We start from the raw sequence: 15,178 nt of genomic DNA on the forward strand, positions 1-15,178 counted from the left end.
GCAATAGGCGTCACTACAGTCCTTGGTTCGAATCCAGGCTGTATCACATCCGGCCTTGATTGGGAGTCCTATAGGGCGGCGCACAATTGGCCCAGCGTCGTCTGGGTTTGGCCATCATTGTAAATAAGATTTTGTTCTTAACTAACTTGTCTAGTTAAATAAAGATTACACACCACACTCACCAAAAAGTTATTTTGTTGGCATTTACATATGTCCCCATTACCAGTAAAACATAATCAAAACCGATTTCTTTCACTCACTTGCTGTGCTGTTTCGTTGTTAATTTTGTCGTTTCATTCTCCACCAGGATTTCTATAAAATGCAGTTTGGGTCTTTGGTCAAATAGTGTTATTTGACACGCAATCAGGACCCGAATATGACTGCACATCACATAATAATTTAACACGTTCATACATCTTTTACATAGCGTAATCAATGTGTAATAACTATAAATCGTATTTCATGTCACAACGATTCATTCATCAATACGTATGCTATGTTGCTGGTAGAGTTGTCTCGCGCACCTACAGTGCTAGTCATAAAAATAAAATAAAAAAGCTAGCTAGCTCATGGATGCAAACAATGTTCTTCCCCAAAAACATAGCAAAACGACATCTGTTTCAGTAGCTACAGTGGGGCAAAAAAGTATTGTCAACCACCAATTGTGCAAGTTCTCCCACTTAAAAAGATGAGAGGCCTGTAATTTTCATCATAGGTACGCTTCAACTATGACAGACAAAATGAGAAAAAAATCCAATCACATTGTAGGATTTTTTTAATGAATTTTATTTGCAAATTATGGTGGAAAATAAGTATTTGGTCGCCTACAAACAAGCAAGATTTCTGGCTCTCACAGACCTGTAACTTCTTCTTTAAGAGGCTCCTCTGTCCTCCACTCGTTACCTGTATTAATGGCACCTGTTTGAACTTGTTATCAGTATAAAAGACACCTGTCCACAACCTCAAACAGTCACACTCCAAACTCCACTATGGCCAAGACCAAAGAGCTGTCAAAGGACACCAGAAACAAAATTGTAGACCTGCACCAGGCTGGGAAGACTGAATCTGCAATAGGTAAGCAGCTTGGTTTCAAGAAATCAACTGTGGGAGCAATTATTAGGAAATGGAAGACATACAAGACCACTGATAATCTCCCTCGATCTGGGGCTCCACGCAAGATCTCACCCCGTGGGGTCAAAATGATCACAAGAACGGTGAGCAAAAATCCCAGAACCACACGGGGGGACCTAGTGAATGACCTGCAGAGAGCTGGGACCAAAGTAACAAAGCTTACCATCAGTAACACACTATGCCGCCAGGGACTCAAATCCTGCAGTGCCAGACGTGTCCCCCTGCTTAAGCCAGTACATGTCCAGGCCCGTCTGAAGTTTGCTAGAGAGCATTTGGATGATCCAGAAGAAGATTGGGAGAATGTCATATGGTCAGATGAAACCAAAATATAACTTTTTGGTAAAAACTCAACTCATTGTGTTTGGAGGACAACGAATGCTGAGTTGTATCCAAAGAACACCGTACCTACTGTGAAGCATGGGGGTGGAAACATCATACTTTGGGGCTGTTTTTCTGCAAAGGGAACAGGACGACTGATCCGTGTAAAGGAAAGAATGAATGGGGCCATGTATCGTGAGATTTTGAGTAAAAACCTCCTTCCATCAGCAAGGGCATTGAAGATGAAACGTGGCTGGGTCTTTCAGCATGACAATGATCCCAAACACACCGCCCGGGCAACGGAGGAGTGGCTTTGTAAGAAGCATTTCAAGGTCCTGGAGTGGCCTAGCCAGTCTCCAGGTCTCAACCCCATAGAAAATATTTGGAGGGAGTTGAAAGTCCGTGTTTCCCAGCAACAGCCCCAAAACATCACTGCTCTAGAGGAGATCTGCATGGAGGAATGGGCCAAAATACCAGCAACAGTGTGTGAACCTTGTGAAGATTTACAGAAAACGTTTGACCTCTGTCATTGCCAACAAAGGGTATACAACAAAGTATTGAAATAAACTTTTTTTATTGACCAAATACTTTTTTCCACCATAATTTGCAAATAAATTCATTAAAAATACTACAATGTGATTTTCTGGATTTCTTTCCTCATTTTGTCTGTCATAGTTGAAGTGTACCTATGATGAAAATTACGGGCCTCATCTTTTTAAGTGGGAGAACTTGTACAATTGGTGGCTGACTAAATACTTTTTTGCCCCACTGTATATAGTTAGCTAGCTAACTATATAGGTAGGTAATCATCTAAAATAACCCTAATTTAGAAGACTGTTCTTAACTGATTAATGGTGGTTGGTAGGGCTGCACATTTTGGGGATTATTCAGACGTGGAAACTTTCCATGGGAATTAACAGAAATGTATGCAAATTAATATTCATACCATTTTAAATATAGATGTTTTTTGCATTGGATATATTTATCATATGGAGACAAACATAAACCTTTTTACCTTATCATACGTAGACATAATTGCAAATGATTAAATCATTCCAATAGAAATAAAAACAATTTAGTTAAGAATTGAACTTATAATTAAATGAGTTCACTCTTCACATGGGATGATTTTATGGAACAACAAAAAGGGAATATTGAATGATCCCCAATGATCCATCGCATCTCCCAAAAATGTTTTGAACATGAGTAAAATGATAGTCCAGAAACTAAAGCTTTGGTTGTCTTCCTCACAGGCTTTCATGCCTTCTCACTGAACCTCTTCAATGTCCACCTATTGAACCTCAGATGCTGAGGCCTCATCTTCACTGTCACTTTCCAACCTTGTTGAGGATGGATCGTTGTCAAGCTCAAAAAGCCTCAAATTGATTTCTGCACCATTCAGGCTGCTCTTGCCAGCATGCTTGGGGTCCAACATGTACGCTGCGGCATGTATGGGCTTCAGGCAGACGTCTTCATGCTTTTTGATATATTTCAGAACTGCAGTTTCCTCTGCTTGGAGCAACAGTTAGTGGGCAGGGCAGTACGGATTTCTTCTCTTACATCTGCAAGCAGAGTCTAAACATCAGACAGGATGGCATTGTCTCCCTCAATCCATGCAATGTCTACTGCTATAGGTTTCTGGCTGCTTACCACTCTCCCAAATATATCATCCAGGAGGATCCTCTTGGTGGGGCTGTCCACATCGGCAAACTGTGATATGGCCATTTCTCAGAGACTCCTTCCTCTCCAGGAGATTGTCAACACCCCAAAGGGTGTTGCTGGGCAGCTTCAATGTGGCCTTCTTATTCTTCTCACTTTTCCTGGTGAGGTAGGTTGCTGCTATAACTTGATGACCATTCACATACCTAACCATTTCCTTGGCTCTCTTGTAGAGTGTCCATTGTTTTCAGTGCCATGATGTCCTTGAGGAGCAGATTCAATGCATGAGCCGCACAGCCAATGGGTGTGATGTGAGGGTAGGACTCCTCCAATTGAAACCAAGCAGCCTTCATGTATGCAGCATTGTCTGTCACTAGTGCAAATACCTTCTGTGTCCAAGGTCATTGATGACTGCCTTCAACTCATCTGCAATGTAGAGACCGGTGTGTCTGTTTTCCCTTGTCTGTGCTATTGTAGAATACTGGTTGAGGGGTGGAGATGATGTAGCTAATTATTCCTTGCCCACAAACATGCGACCACCCATCAGAGTTGATTTGCTTGACCTTCACTTGAACTCTGTTGAACTCTGCATCCAGCAAATGAGTAGATAAAGCATGTCTTGTTGGAGTGTATGCTGGGTGAAGAACATTCATAAATCTCTTCCAATACACAGTGCCTGTGATCATCAGAGGTGAACAAGTTGCATACACAGCTCGAGCAAGACATTCATCAGCATTTCTGACTACGTTCCTCCATTTGGTCAAAAAACATTCTGATTCCAGGAGAACCATGAGCTGTTGCTATCGATAATGTGTCTGATTTATAGTTTTCACCTCGAATAGAAGTAGAGGGACTTTTGTCAGAGATTGCTTCTTGTGAGCGCTGAGGGAACATTATGCACTTGGCCAGATGATTCTGCATCTTTGTTGCATTCTTCACATATAATTTGGCACAGTATTTGCAAATGTACACAACTTTTCCTTCTACATTAGCTGCAGTGAAATGTCTCCACGCATCAGATAATGCCCGTGGCATTTTCCTGTAAAAATGAAGGGAAAAACGTTTTCTAAAACCCCAAATACAATTCCATGTACAGATAAATAGTTAAGCAGTTAGATTAAACAACTCCTTTGTAAGATACATTTTTTAAAATGAAACATGTATGGTAAAGGTGAATTAACACACCCCAGTTAGCAGGTTCAAGCAAGCTAAAAACCCATATGGTAGCAAACTAACTAGCAGAAATTGTTAACAAGTTAGAAATTATTTAAACACACTTTGCTGTAGGCTTCTATTTACTAGTCAACAAAAAAATCATGTATGTCATAAAATATATTCTCCCCACCCAGTATTGTAATCAAAACATACCAGAGAGCATGCAGTCCTTGGCCCAGACAGTGTAGTAGTGTGGGCTCAATAGCATCTCATTAGTGTACAAGATCTTGAGAATCAGCTGTACATGTGATGTAAGGGTGCACTGCACGTGTGATGGAAGAATGCACTGTGCATGCAGAGGGTTGCAATTCGATTGAATTGGGGATAGTTTAACCAAAAAATGCCACAAGACCTTGTGTATGGCAGTGCTACTGATGGTAGTGGTGGCGCTTGGCTTGCATGTTGTGTGTTCTGAATTTGCACATTCTAGAATAGAACTGTCATTTGACATGTCAAATTAACCACCTATTTAATGCGTCAAATAGTGTTTGACGTGTATAATTTGACACGCAGACCCAAACGGCGTTCCATAGTATGTTGTGAAGCTAATAGCAGTGATGCTATTACTGTGGTACTCCGATAGGGCAACATCTGGAAAATAGCGCACTTGATAATGTTAGTGTGTACCGGTGCTCGACCAGTCGCGAAAGCCAACATCACCCACGACAGAAAACGGTTGCTTGTTAAGGGCAATGAATTCTATTATCTTGCCGTTTTTTTATGGATTTCGCCTTTTTTGAGGGAATTTTCTTTCAAATGACTGCTCGATCCACACAGCAGACATTGTGGGTTAGGTTAGGAATGCCGTGTTGCGCAAAATTTTCCGTAGCGTCATTACGTCATTTACATACATTATATAGGTATGCACATCAACTTTGACATTGGTTTTGCACATCGTCATTAAACTAGACATCGGGCCGATACTGATGTTGGCATTTTTAGCTAATATCGTCCGATTTCGATATGTTCACCGATATATCGTGCATCTTTAGTTTCTATGTGTTTGATGCCTTTCCATTTGTGCCGTTCCAGCCATTTATTATGAGCCATCCTCCCTTCAGCAGCCTCCACTGATGTATATTCCTTCCTCCCATTCAATGTGTGTGTTGTATTGAGTAGAAGTGTGAATTTCAGTGACAGGTTTTTGGAGAACGTTTAGCAAACGTGAACAAGCGTCCGGGGCGAGCATGACGCTAGGCCACTTTTTTTTGTTGCGATTTTTAAATTTTCACTCTGTGGACAAGCTCAATCAAGCAATACTGTAATTGATGTACTTGTCATCTGATTGAATGATAAGTACATCTAACTTCACCCCCTCACTTTGTGGATATTTTGCAGGCTGTGGTGGATGCTGTGCTGGCTATCCACAGACCCAACGAGCCTATTGACCTGTTCATGGTGGAGATCATGGAGATGAAGCATAAGACTGACAGCGACACACAGTGAGTGTACATCTCTCTCATACACACTCACATGACAGTCACTGACACGGAGTACATTCAAATTCTGTCCAACATTGTGACTTTTGTGTCCCCTCCCTAGGCTAATACGAGGCCTGGTGTTGGACCACGGTGCCCGTCATCCTGACATGAAGAAACGGGTGGAGGATGCCTTTGTGCTCACTTGCAACGCCTCTTTGGAATATGAGAAAACGTCAGTATAATGTTGGCGCAGCTAGCTTTGCCTTTTACTATCTGGAATATATTTGTAGGCATGGACACATTCTGTGTTACTCTCAGTAGTAGATGCATTCAGACAACATGCAAAAGCATCCTTTCACATCTTTACTAAGGTGAGTGCTGTCTTGTGCCTCACCTACTGCATGGAGAAGTTAATACAAGTACAGCAGTTGAGTTAAAGAGATGAGGCAACGCTCTTTTTAAGCAGCAGTGAATTTTGGTAATTGGAAAGTCACTATTTATAGGATGTACCTACTACAGTAAGGGGCTTGTGGTGTGTCCGCCTATGTTGTATACTTTCCCAATGGAGTGTCCTCAGTAGTTTGTGAAAAGAGCATGCATGGGTTTATAAACTGTCAGTTCACATAAACCCCTGCTTTACTTTCAGCGAGGTGAACTCTGGCTTCTTCTACAAAAGTGCTGGCGAGAGGGAGAAGCTGGTGGCTGCTGAGAGGAAGTTCATTGAGGAGCGCGTGAAGAAGATAATCGAGCTCAAGAATGCAGTGTGTGCTGATAACAACAAAGGCTTTGTGGTCCTCAACCAGAAGGTATGACCAGGAAGTTGCTTTTTTCACCAGTGAAGAAATTATTTTGGAAATGTGGACTGTGATCTTTCAAAGGAAATTATTTGAAGACTCATGCAATACTATGACGGTACAATGAACATCCCTGTGTGCTTTCTTTGAGCTGCATTCTCCTTCACATGTATTCAGCAGACAAACACATTCAGTGTTGTACCATATTAAAGTTGTATTGATTGGAATTATATTTTTGATATTTAATGAACCCAACTGTATTTTCCTCACAGGGAATTGACCCATATTCCCTGGATGCTCTGGCCAAAGAGGGCATTGTAGCTCTGCGTAGGACCAAGAGGAGGAACATGGAAAGGTAAAATAAATATAGCCCGCCTCCTTTGTTTGTTTACAAGCTTAAACAGTGCATTTTGCTGAGGTACACTTCTTAGGCTTAGACCAATTATGTTACTCTTGTCAGTGGTAAAATCAGTCCGATACAATGCAAAAGCATATTTTCACTGCTACTTTACTAAATGTGAGTGCAGTCCTGTGCCTCACCTACTCAGTGGAGGAGTGAATACAATGTGTCTGTGTTACTACTTTTGAATTATTTACTTTTTGTTGACCTGTCTGCCCCCGGTCTCTTCCCTCCCCTCAGACTCACCCTGGCCTGTGGAGGTATCGCCATGAACTCTTTTGAAGACCTCACTCCAGAATGCCTGGGCCAGGCTGGTCTGGTCTATGAACACACACTGGTGAGTTAACATGCTGGTTCTTTACCTCATGACCAGAACAAGCAGTCATAAATAGTCTATACCAGTCTGCTTCCTAAACAGTTGGTACAGAATTCCTCCTGTTGTGTGTGGAATCACTGTCCAAATTCACCACACTGAGTAAGGATATTAAAGGGGCCTATCAGCTTGCCTTGTCCCTTCTTTCCAATACTATGAAAATCTATGATTTTGTAAAAATGTGTATAAGATATCATGGTGGTGAAAGATGTAATGTTGTGATTTATCATGAAGTTAAATATGTAGTGGTTTCTCCCCCATACAGGGTGAGGAGAAGTACACATTCATAGAGAAGTGTGGGAACCCCCGGTCAGTGACCCTGCTGGTAAAGGGACCCAACAAACACACCCTGACCCAGATCAAAGACGCAGTCAGGGATGGGCTCAGGGCCGTCAAGAACGCCATCGAGGACGGTACGTAACGCTGCAATGGAAGTTCAAACCCTGTTCATCTGGCACTCCAGGCAGGATTAATCCGAAACTATTTTAATCCTGCTCCGTTAGGCTTTACCATAAGATGATAGATTGAGTGGGGGAGTCTTTGATTTGATCAAAATGTGGCTGATTCTGTAAATGCTGATTGCTGAAATAGATTTGTAGGCATGGATGAATTCTGTGTCACTCTGTCAGTAGTGGATGCAGTCAGACACCATGCAAAAGCATCCTTTCATTTCTTTACTAAGAGTGAGTGCTGTCCTGTGCCTCACCTACTCAATAGAGGAGTGAATACAAGTCAAGCTTGGGACTATAAGGTTCTATCTTATTTTATTGCCATAGCCTTGTTTTGTTCAATGTTCTCTACTTATGTATATACTTTAAATACCTCAATTCATGTGGTTAAGTTCAAAAGAATACAAGATAGGAATTGCTGATACCATTCAAACCAATGAGGGTTCGGGATCTTTAAAGCCAATTATCTCAGTCATATTTTTGCAGATAGAACCTTATAGTCCTAAGCTCTCGAAGTAGCTAGTTTTAGTGCATACAAAAATTTCAGGTTACGTCCCACTGTCAAGACTCAAAAGAATGTTGATTAGTCTGGTCAGATAGCATCCATTCACATCTTCAAACTTAGCCTCAAATCACTTTATTGTGTTTGTCAATGTGTGCCTGACTGAGCTCTTCAGTACTGCTTATCAGCTGTTGTTCAGAGACTGACCCCAGTGTTGACTTTGCAGGCTGCGTGGTGTCAGGGGCTGGGGCCTTTGAGGTGGCTGTGCATGATGCTCTGATAAAGCATAAACTGTTAGTGAAGGGCCGGGCTCAGCTGGGTGTGCAGGCTTTCGCCGATGCCCTCCTCATCATCCCTAAGGTATGTAATGAGTCTTAAAACAAAGGTTTAAAGTTTTCTTTGTCAATGCCTTCCATGCTTTGACATTCTATTGATAAAACGCTGGCAATTAAGGATTTTGACAATTAGACCCTTTATCTACTTCCCAAGAGTCTGATGAACTTATGTTTCTGCGTGCAGTTTGAAGAAAGTTGGTAGCTAGCGCAATTGTTAAGTAGTGTTAGCAAGCATTGGATTGTGAAACTACCTCTTAACTTCCTTCATACTGGACACCGAGACAAAAATGGTATCACGAGTTCATCTGGCTCTGGGGAAGTACATAAGGGCCTCATTGACAAAATCCTGAAGTAACCCTTTAAGAAAAGTCTTGCTGTCTACTGCTAATTGACTTTGTTTCTTTCTCTCCAGGTACTAGCCCAGAACTCTGGGTATGATCCAATGGAGACCCTGGTCAAACTCCAGACTGAGTACAAAGAGAGTGGTCAGCTGGTTGGAGTGGACCTGAGCTCTGGTATGGAATGTTTTTTTCCTAAAAGCTCAAATTGGGTGTATATATGGCTTTATTTCACATCATACCCATTTCCTATGTCAAATAAAAAAAACTATTAAAATTGACGCATTACCTTTCTTTAGGTGAACCAATGGTCGCTTCAGAAGCTGGGGTTTGGGATAACTACAGTGTAAAGAAACAACTCCTTCATTCATGGTAAGCAGAACACACCCTTTTAAAGTCTCAAATCAGTATTACCCTGTAGATTTAAGAATCAATGACCCTTTGGATTAAACTGATGTTGATTTTTTTTTTTCTGTACACAGCACAGTAATAGCCAGCAACATCCTGTTGGTGGATGAGATCATGAGAGCAGGCATGTCATCCCTGAAGGGCTAAGGTCAGAACCGATGACCTCTTGTGGATGACTACCGCTTAAGATTCTAGTTATTAGAGCAGCCTCGTAGAATAACTAGGGGAATAAATGGACCAGTATTAGGTTCTCATAGGTGATGAATGGAGAATGCTCTTGTTCCCCTGCTTGTTGATATGTCCCTTCTGTCATATTATACATGGACACTCCATTTCATCCCACAAATGAGTTAATTTCCCACCCAAAAATGTGTTCTTGTTTTGTTTTTTTGCTATGGATCATACCAAGAATGTGTATAAACCTCACTCTTAGTATGTAATAAACCTGTAGCTTGGCTCTGTGATGTTGAGTTTGCAGCTCATTATAATCCGTCTATTTAGTCATACATTTGCACAATTTAGGATGCATCAATTTCAGATTTATAATAAATAAAATTCATCCAAAAATTAGCACACAATTTAAGTGTTCTAACACTCCCTTAAGCAGTTTGCAGTATAGCCTACAATGTACAGTACCAGTCAAGTTTCTTTATTTCTACATTATAGAATAGTGAAGACATAAAACTATGAAGTAACGTAAACAAATCCAAATATATTTTCCATTTGAGATTCTTCAAAGTAGCCACGCTTTGCCTTGACAGAGTTGCGCACTCAACCAGCTTCATGAGGTAGTTACCTGGAATGTAATTCAATTAACAGGTGTGCCTTAAGTTAATTGATGAAATCTCTTTATGCATTGGAGCCAATCAGTTGTGTTCTGACAAGGTAGGGGGGTAAATAGAAGTTGGTCTTTTACCAAATAGGGCAAAGTCCATATGTAAAGAACAGCTAAAATAGGCAAAGAGAAACAACATTCCATCATTACTTTAAGACATGGTCAGTCTGGAAAATTTCTTCAAGTGCAGTTGCAAAAACCATTAGGCGCTATGATGAAACTGGCTCTCATGAGGACCGGAAAGGAAGATCCAGAGTTATCTCTGCTGCAGAGGATAAGTTTATTAGTTAACTGCACCTCAAATGTTTCAGAGTTCAATTAGGAGACTGCATGAATCAGGCCTTCATGGTTGAATTGCTGAGAAGAAGAAAGAACAGACTTGCTTGGGCCAAGAAACACGACCGGTGGAAATCTGTCGAGTCCAAATGTGAGATTTTAGGTTCCAACCGCCCTGTCTTTGTGAGAGACAGTAGGTGAACGGATGATCTCCGTGTGTGGTTCCCACCATGAAGCATGGAGGGGTTGTGATGGTGCTTTTTTTGGTTACAGATTTATTTCGAATTCAAGGTACACTTAACCAGCATTTCGCAGCGATACGCCATCTGGTTTGTGCCTATCATTTGTTTTTCAACGTGACAATGACCCAACACCTCCAGGCTGTGTTAGGTGCTATTTGAGCGAGGAGAGTGATAAAGTGCTGCATCAGATCACCCGATGTCAGCCCAATTGAGATGGTTTTGGATGAGTTTGACCGCAGTGTGAAGGAAAAGCAGCCAACAAGTGCTCAGCATTTGTTGGAAAAGCATTCCTCATAAAGCTGGTTGAGAGAATGCAACGCTGTCAAAGGCAAAGGGTAGCTATTTAAAATATTTAACACTTTTTTGGGTTACCACATTTTCGTAGTTTGTCTTCATTATTGTTCTACAATGTAGAAAAAAATAAAAAGGAAAGAAAATCACTAGCTTCATAGTACTAAGACGCTTTTGCAGCAGTGCTGAGTTGAAGCTCATACAGTTGAAATGACCTTTTTAACCATAATGTAACACACTTCCCATCTAGGAATAATTCAGTAGGGTGCAATATTTCAGAACACAGAAATCTATATAATAGAATGGACACCAATCTTTATCAATGCAGTGTCACTGGCTTTGAGGTCCAGAGTTGAGGGTATAACGGATATTTCACTGTGGATGTCATCTAGCTACTTGTTCTGTACTAAACACAGCGGACCAATATTCCTCAGTGCAGGTCTTGGAGGGTATAGTTCTAGGACATTTCTCACGTCTTCGTTATAATTAATCTATTGTTTAAAATGGTGGTTCTCAAACCTCTACTCTGGGACGCCCAGAAGTTTAACAATTTTGTTGTAGCTCAAAACTAGCTCACTTGATTCACCTATATAAGGCATTGATGATTAGTGATGAATTGAATCAGGTGTGCAAGCTCTGGAATAGATCAAATATATGAAACTACTTAGAGTCCCCAAGGAGAGGTTTAAGAACCACTGGTTTTAAAGACATACCAGTCAAGCGACAAATAGCTGCAATCCATTGGCATGGATTTTCAGACCCAGCCTCTCCCTTTTTGCTCCAAACATAACAATGGTCATTATGGCCAAACAGTTCTATTTTTGTTTCATCAGACCAGAGGACATTTCTCCAAAGAGTACGATCTTTGTCCCCATGTGCAGTTGCAAACCGTAGTCTGGCTTTTTTATGACGGTTTTGGAGCAGTGGTTTCTTCCTTGCTGAGCGGACTTTCAGGTTATGTTGATATAGGATTTGTTTTACTGTGGATATAGATAATTTTGTACCGGTTTCCACCAGCATCTTCACAAGGTCCTTTGCTGTTCTGGGATTGATTTGCACTTTTCGTACCAAAGTACATTCATCTCTAGGAGACAGACTGTATCATTTCTGAGCGGTATGATGGCTGCGTGGTCCCATGGTGTTTGTACTTGCGTACTATTGTCTGTACAGATGAATGTGGTACCTTCAGGCGTTTGGAAATTGCTCCCAAGGATGAACCAACCTTGTGGAGGTCTACAATTTTTTTTCTGGGGTCTTTGCTGATTTCTATTGATTTTCCCATGATGTCAAGCAAAGAGGCACTGAGTTTGAAGTTAGGCCTTGAAAAACATCCACAGGTACACCTCCAATTGACTCAAATGATGTCAATTAGCCTATCAGAAGCTTCTAATGCCATGACACCATTTTCTGGAATTTTCCAAGCTGTTTAAAGGCACAGTCAACTTAGTGTATGTAAACTTCTGACCCACTGGAATTGTGATACAGTGAATTATAAGTGAAATAATGTCTAAACAATTGTTGGAAAAATTACTTGTGTCATGCACAAAGATGCCCTAACCAACTTGCCAAAACTATAGTTTGTTAATTAACAAGAAATTTGTGGAGTGGTTTAAAAGCGAGTTTTAATGACTCTAACCTAAGTGTATGTAAACTTCCGACTTCAACTGTATTTTAAGTCCATTAAAGGGACAATAATGTTTGTATTATGGTGTTATTTTGCTTACTGATGTTGTCCATTCCATAGACTTCTTTTGAGAATATCAATCTCCTTCTCTGTGGCCACTTTGATCTCCTCGATCTCTGCAGCCGAGATCTTGTCAGAAGGATTGATGTCGATGATCTTGACTGCATAGTCCTGAGGCACAAGGACAGGAAAAACAAACGTCAACAAACAGCATCTTATCTAAAGGTAGTAAGTTACATCACACATATTTCACGTTCTGATTTTATTTGTACAGATGAATACTTAAGTGGAACTGCACTTATTAGATGTGTTCCAGAACAAAGAAACAATGGCAATGTGCCCCTCCAGGGATTTGAACCGACAACCCTCTGATCACCACTCTATTCACTTTATAGGATGTAATCTCAGACACCCAGAACTAAAATCTTGTGTAATTGCGTCAGTCACTATTAAATTCTGGGGGGAGCATGGAGGTACTATAATTAGAGGGTAAACGTGTTAGAAAATGTACTGACGAAACTAGCGAAGTCTCAATCTCTCTAAATTGATACTCTGTCAGTTTTGGGCCAGTCTATGGGCAAAATGTCCCCTTCCCAAATTTCAAAAATGCAAAATCATGATTTGTCCAAATGATAAGCGACAAATAATCTGCGTACCAGAACCAAGTTTCTCATTAGTCGTCGAATTCCAGTCTGTCGACAGATGCACATAACACAAATGGTAGTAGCATCTGTCCACGAGATTATATAGGAAGTAATACAAACCTAAGTAAACCAATACAGGACACAATGTGTATCTAATGCAGAACATTTACTTGAGCTATAATCTCACAAGGCTGAGACTGATTGTCTATCCCTATCAGATAGATATTTAAATATTTGAAGCACAGCTTTATATATTAAGGCAGCCTCTACAACATGTTCATCCTTACCATTTTCTTTTTGAGAACCCTCTTCGAATGTAGGCCTACACCATATAATGACAAAGCTGCATTAGGCCACAAAAGCAAATACCTCTCAGCATATTGAAATGCAGGTGTTCTCTCTACGTGTGCAGGAAACTGACACGATAATACAAGGGATGTGTATGTTATGCAATACTATACGGTGCGCTTTTGTGTGACCATGTCAGAGCCCACTGGCCCAATCAGAACAGTGGTATAGTGCGTCACCAGGAGTAATGGATAACTTATTCACACACACACCCATGGTTGGGGTGTGTCCACTTCAAAACAACACTCTAGGGACATAAAGTGCACATACAATAGCTAGGTTGGAGTACTGTACATACTATAATACATTATCTCGTGATGGGATCTGGATTTGAGGTTTATCATCAAGGTTTTCGTAAAGGCAAATGGTTAGCTTGTGCTGACATGGGTAGAATGGCTCGGTTAGTTGGAGTATGATGTTGGCAACACCAGGGTTATGGTGTGTTTTATTCCCATGTGGCCCACATACTGCATGTGTTTTTTTATGTACATAACACTACAAAGAATTGTCTCCTCTGAGCTGTCCTGTCTTTGTTAAATTTTTGTGAATCCGAGTGGAATGACATGACTCTACTAGCTGACCAATGACTGGTAGTGTTCAGTGCCAAAACCTTGGTCCTAAAACATGTTCAAATGAACACTGCCCGGCTCAACAATGCAGTTTAGTTACGTAATGGCATACCGCTCGACTAACAAACTGCACACAGTGACATAAAGGTTGTCACTGATGACAGGGTTTACTAGTGAGTTCACAGAACCCAAACTCTCTTCCATAACCAGTCTAGACTGAGGTGAGGTTGGTGTGTGTTTAGAGTTGGACATCTCATTGAATTGGTTCTTTTGTTTAGAGTTTCATTTCTGTGGAGATTATTTATGTTCTAGTCTGGTCCCAGATAATATGGTCATTGTGATGCATTGCCAAACATTGTTGAGTTGACATGCAAGTTTGTTACGGGTGTGCAACACAAAACAGATCTGGAGCCAGGCTATTTCTATGCAGTGAATGAATAGAAAATGGGTTCATGCTCTTTTTACTTCCTGCGAGGTTCATGTCAACAATCCCATATGACATACAAATGATACCATACCTTCCCGGATCTCATTGGGGTCATATTTGCCATAGAACTCCTGAGCTCCCACCCAATCCGGGATCTCGTCCTCTTTGGTCATGTTGGCGTGACTGGTTATCTAGGGCTACTAGACTACTGTACTGATGCTGCTGCCCACAAGCTGAAGAAAAAACACAGCAGGTAATATACAGGGCAAACTCACTTTCTCATTGAACTGAGCTGCATGTGTGAAGTTGATTGCCCTTTTAACAAAACATGTAATACATTTATCAAAGCTAACACAGTGAAATGTATAACATTCAGTAAAAATGTATTTCCCCCAAAATAATTCCATTCCGAACTCCTAACAGCAATATAAGTAAGCACATAGGAGACAATTGATGTAGGTTTTTGATGACAGTAGCCCTATTGTTTTGAAAACAATGGGTGTATAAAATAAACACACA

At 40.9% G+C, this 15,178-nt stretch overlaps 1 protein-coding gene, 1 long non-coding RNA gene and 1 other non-coding gene across 3 annotated transcripts in view; 2 read left to right on the plus strand and 1 right to left on the minus strand.

The window, feature by feature from the left end:
* The window catches only part of LOC115141784 (T-complex protein 1 subunit zeta-like), a 21,118-nt gene extending 11,311 nt beyond the window's left edge, over nucleotides 1-9,807 (plus strand). Inside the window, exons 5-14 of the mRNA XM_029680986.2 lie at nucleotides 5,662-5,765; nucleotides 5,866-5,976; nucleotides 6,391-6,550; nucleotides 6,811-6,893; nucleotides 7,179-7,275; nucleotides 7,577-7,724; nucleotides 8,489-8,622; nucleotides 9,010-9,112; nucleotides 9,235-9,307; nucleotides 9,418-9,807. Of these exons, the coding sequence (XP_029536846.1) occupies nucleotides 5,662-5,765; nucleotides 5,866-5,976; nucleotides 6,391-6,550; nucleotides 6,811-6,893; nucleotides 7,179-7,275; nucleotides 7,577-7,724; nucleotides 8,489-8,622; nucleotides 9,010-9,112; nucleotides 9,235-9,307; nucleotides 9,418-9,490 (1,086 nt within the window). The 3' untranslated portion in view covers nucleotides 9,491-9,807. The remainder of the gene's footprint in view (nucleotides 1-5,661; nucleotides 5,766-5,865; nucleotides 5,977-6,390; nucleotides 6,551-6,810; nucleotides 6,894-7,178; nucleotides 7,276-7,576; nucleotides 7,725-8,488; nucleotides 8,623-9,009; nucleotides 9,113-9,234; nucleotides 9,308-9,417) is intronic.
* LOC115141788 (uncharacterized) overlaps nucleotides 1-14,733 on the minus strand; it is a 21,195-nt gene extending 6,462 nt beyond the window's left edge. The window contains exons 1-2 of the long non-coding RNA XR_003865407.2: nucleotides 13,603-14,733; nucleotides 12,712-12,842 (exon numbers count right to left, since the gene is read on the minus strand). This is a non-coding gene — a long non-coding RNA (uncharacterized LOC115141788). The remainder of the gene's footprint in view (nucleotides 1-12,711; nucleotides 12,843-13,602) is intronic.
* LOC115142290 (small nucleolar RNA SNORA15) lies at nucleotides 7,911-8,044 on the plus strand. Its single transcript, XR_003865496.1, has one exon. It is a non-coding gene; the product is annotated as a small nucleolar RNA SNORA15 (small nucleolar RNA).
* Nucleotides 14,734-15,178: the final 445 nt, after the last annotated feature.

The sequence above is a fragment of the Oncorhynchus nerka genome, linkage group LG14, assembly GCF_034236695.1.
Source record: "Oncorhynchus nerka isolate Pitt River linkage group LG14, Oner_Uvic_2.0, whole genome shotgun sequence".
Taxonomy (NCBI): Eukaryota; Metazoa; Chordata; class Actinopteri; order Salmoniformes; family Salmonidae; genus Oncorhynchus; species Oncorhynchus nerka.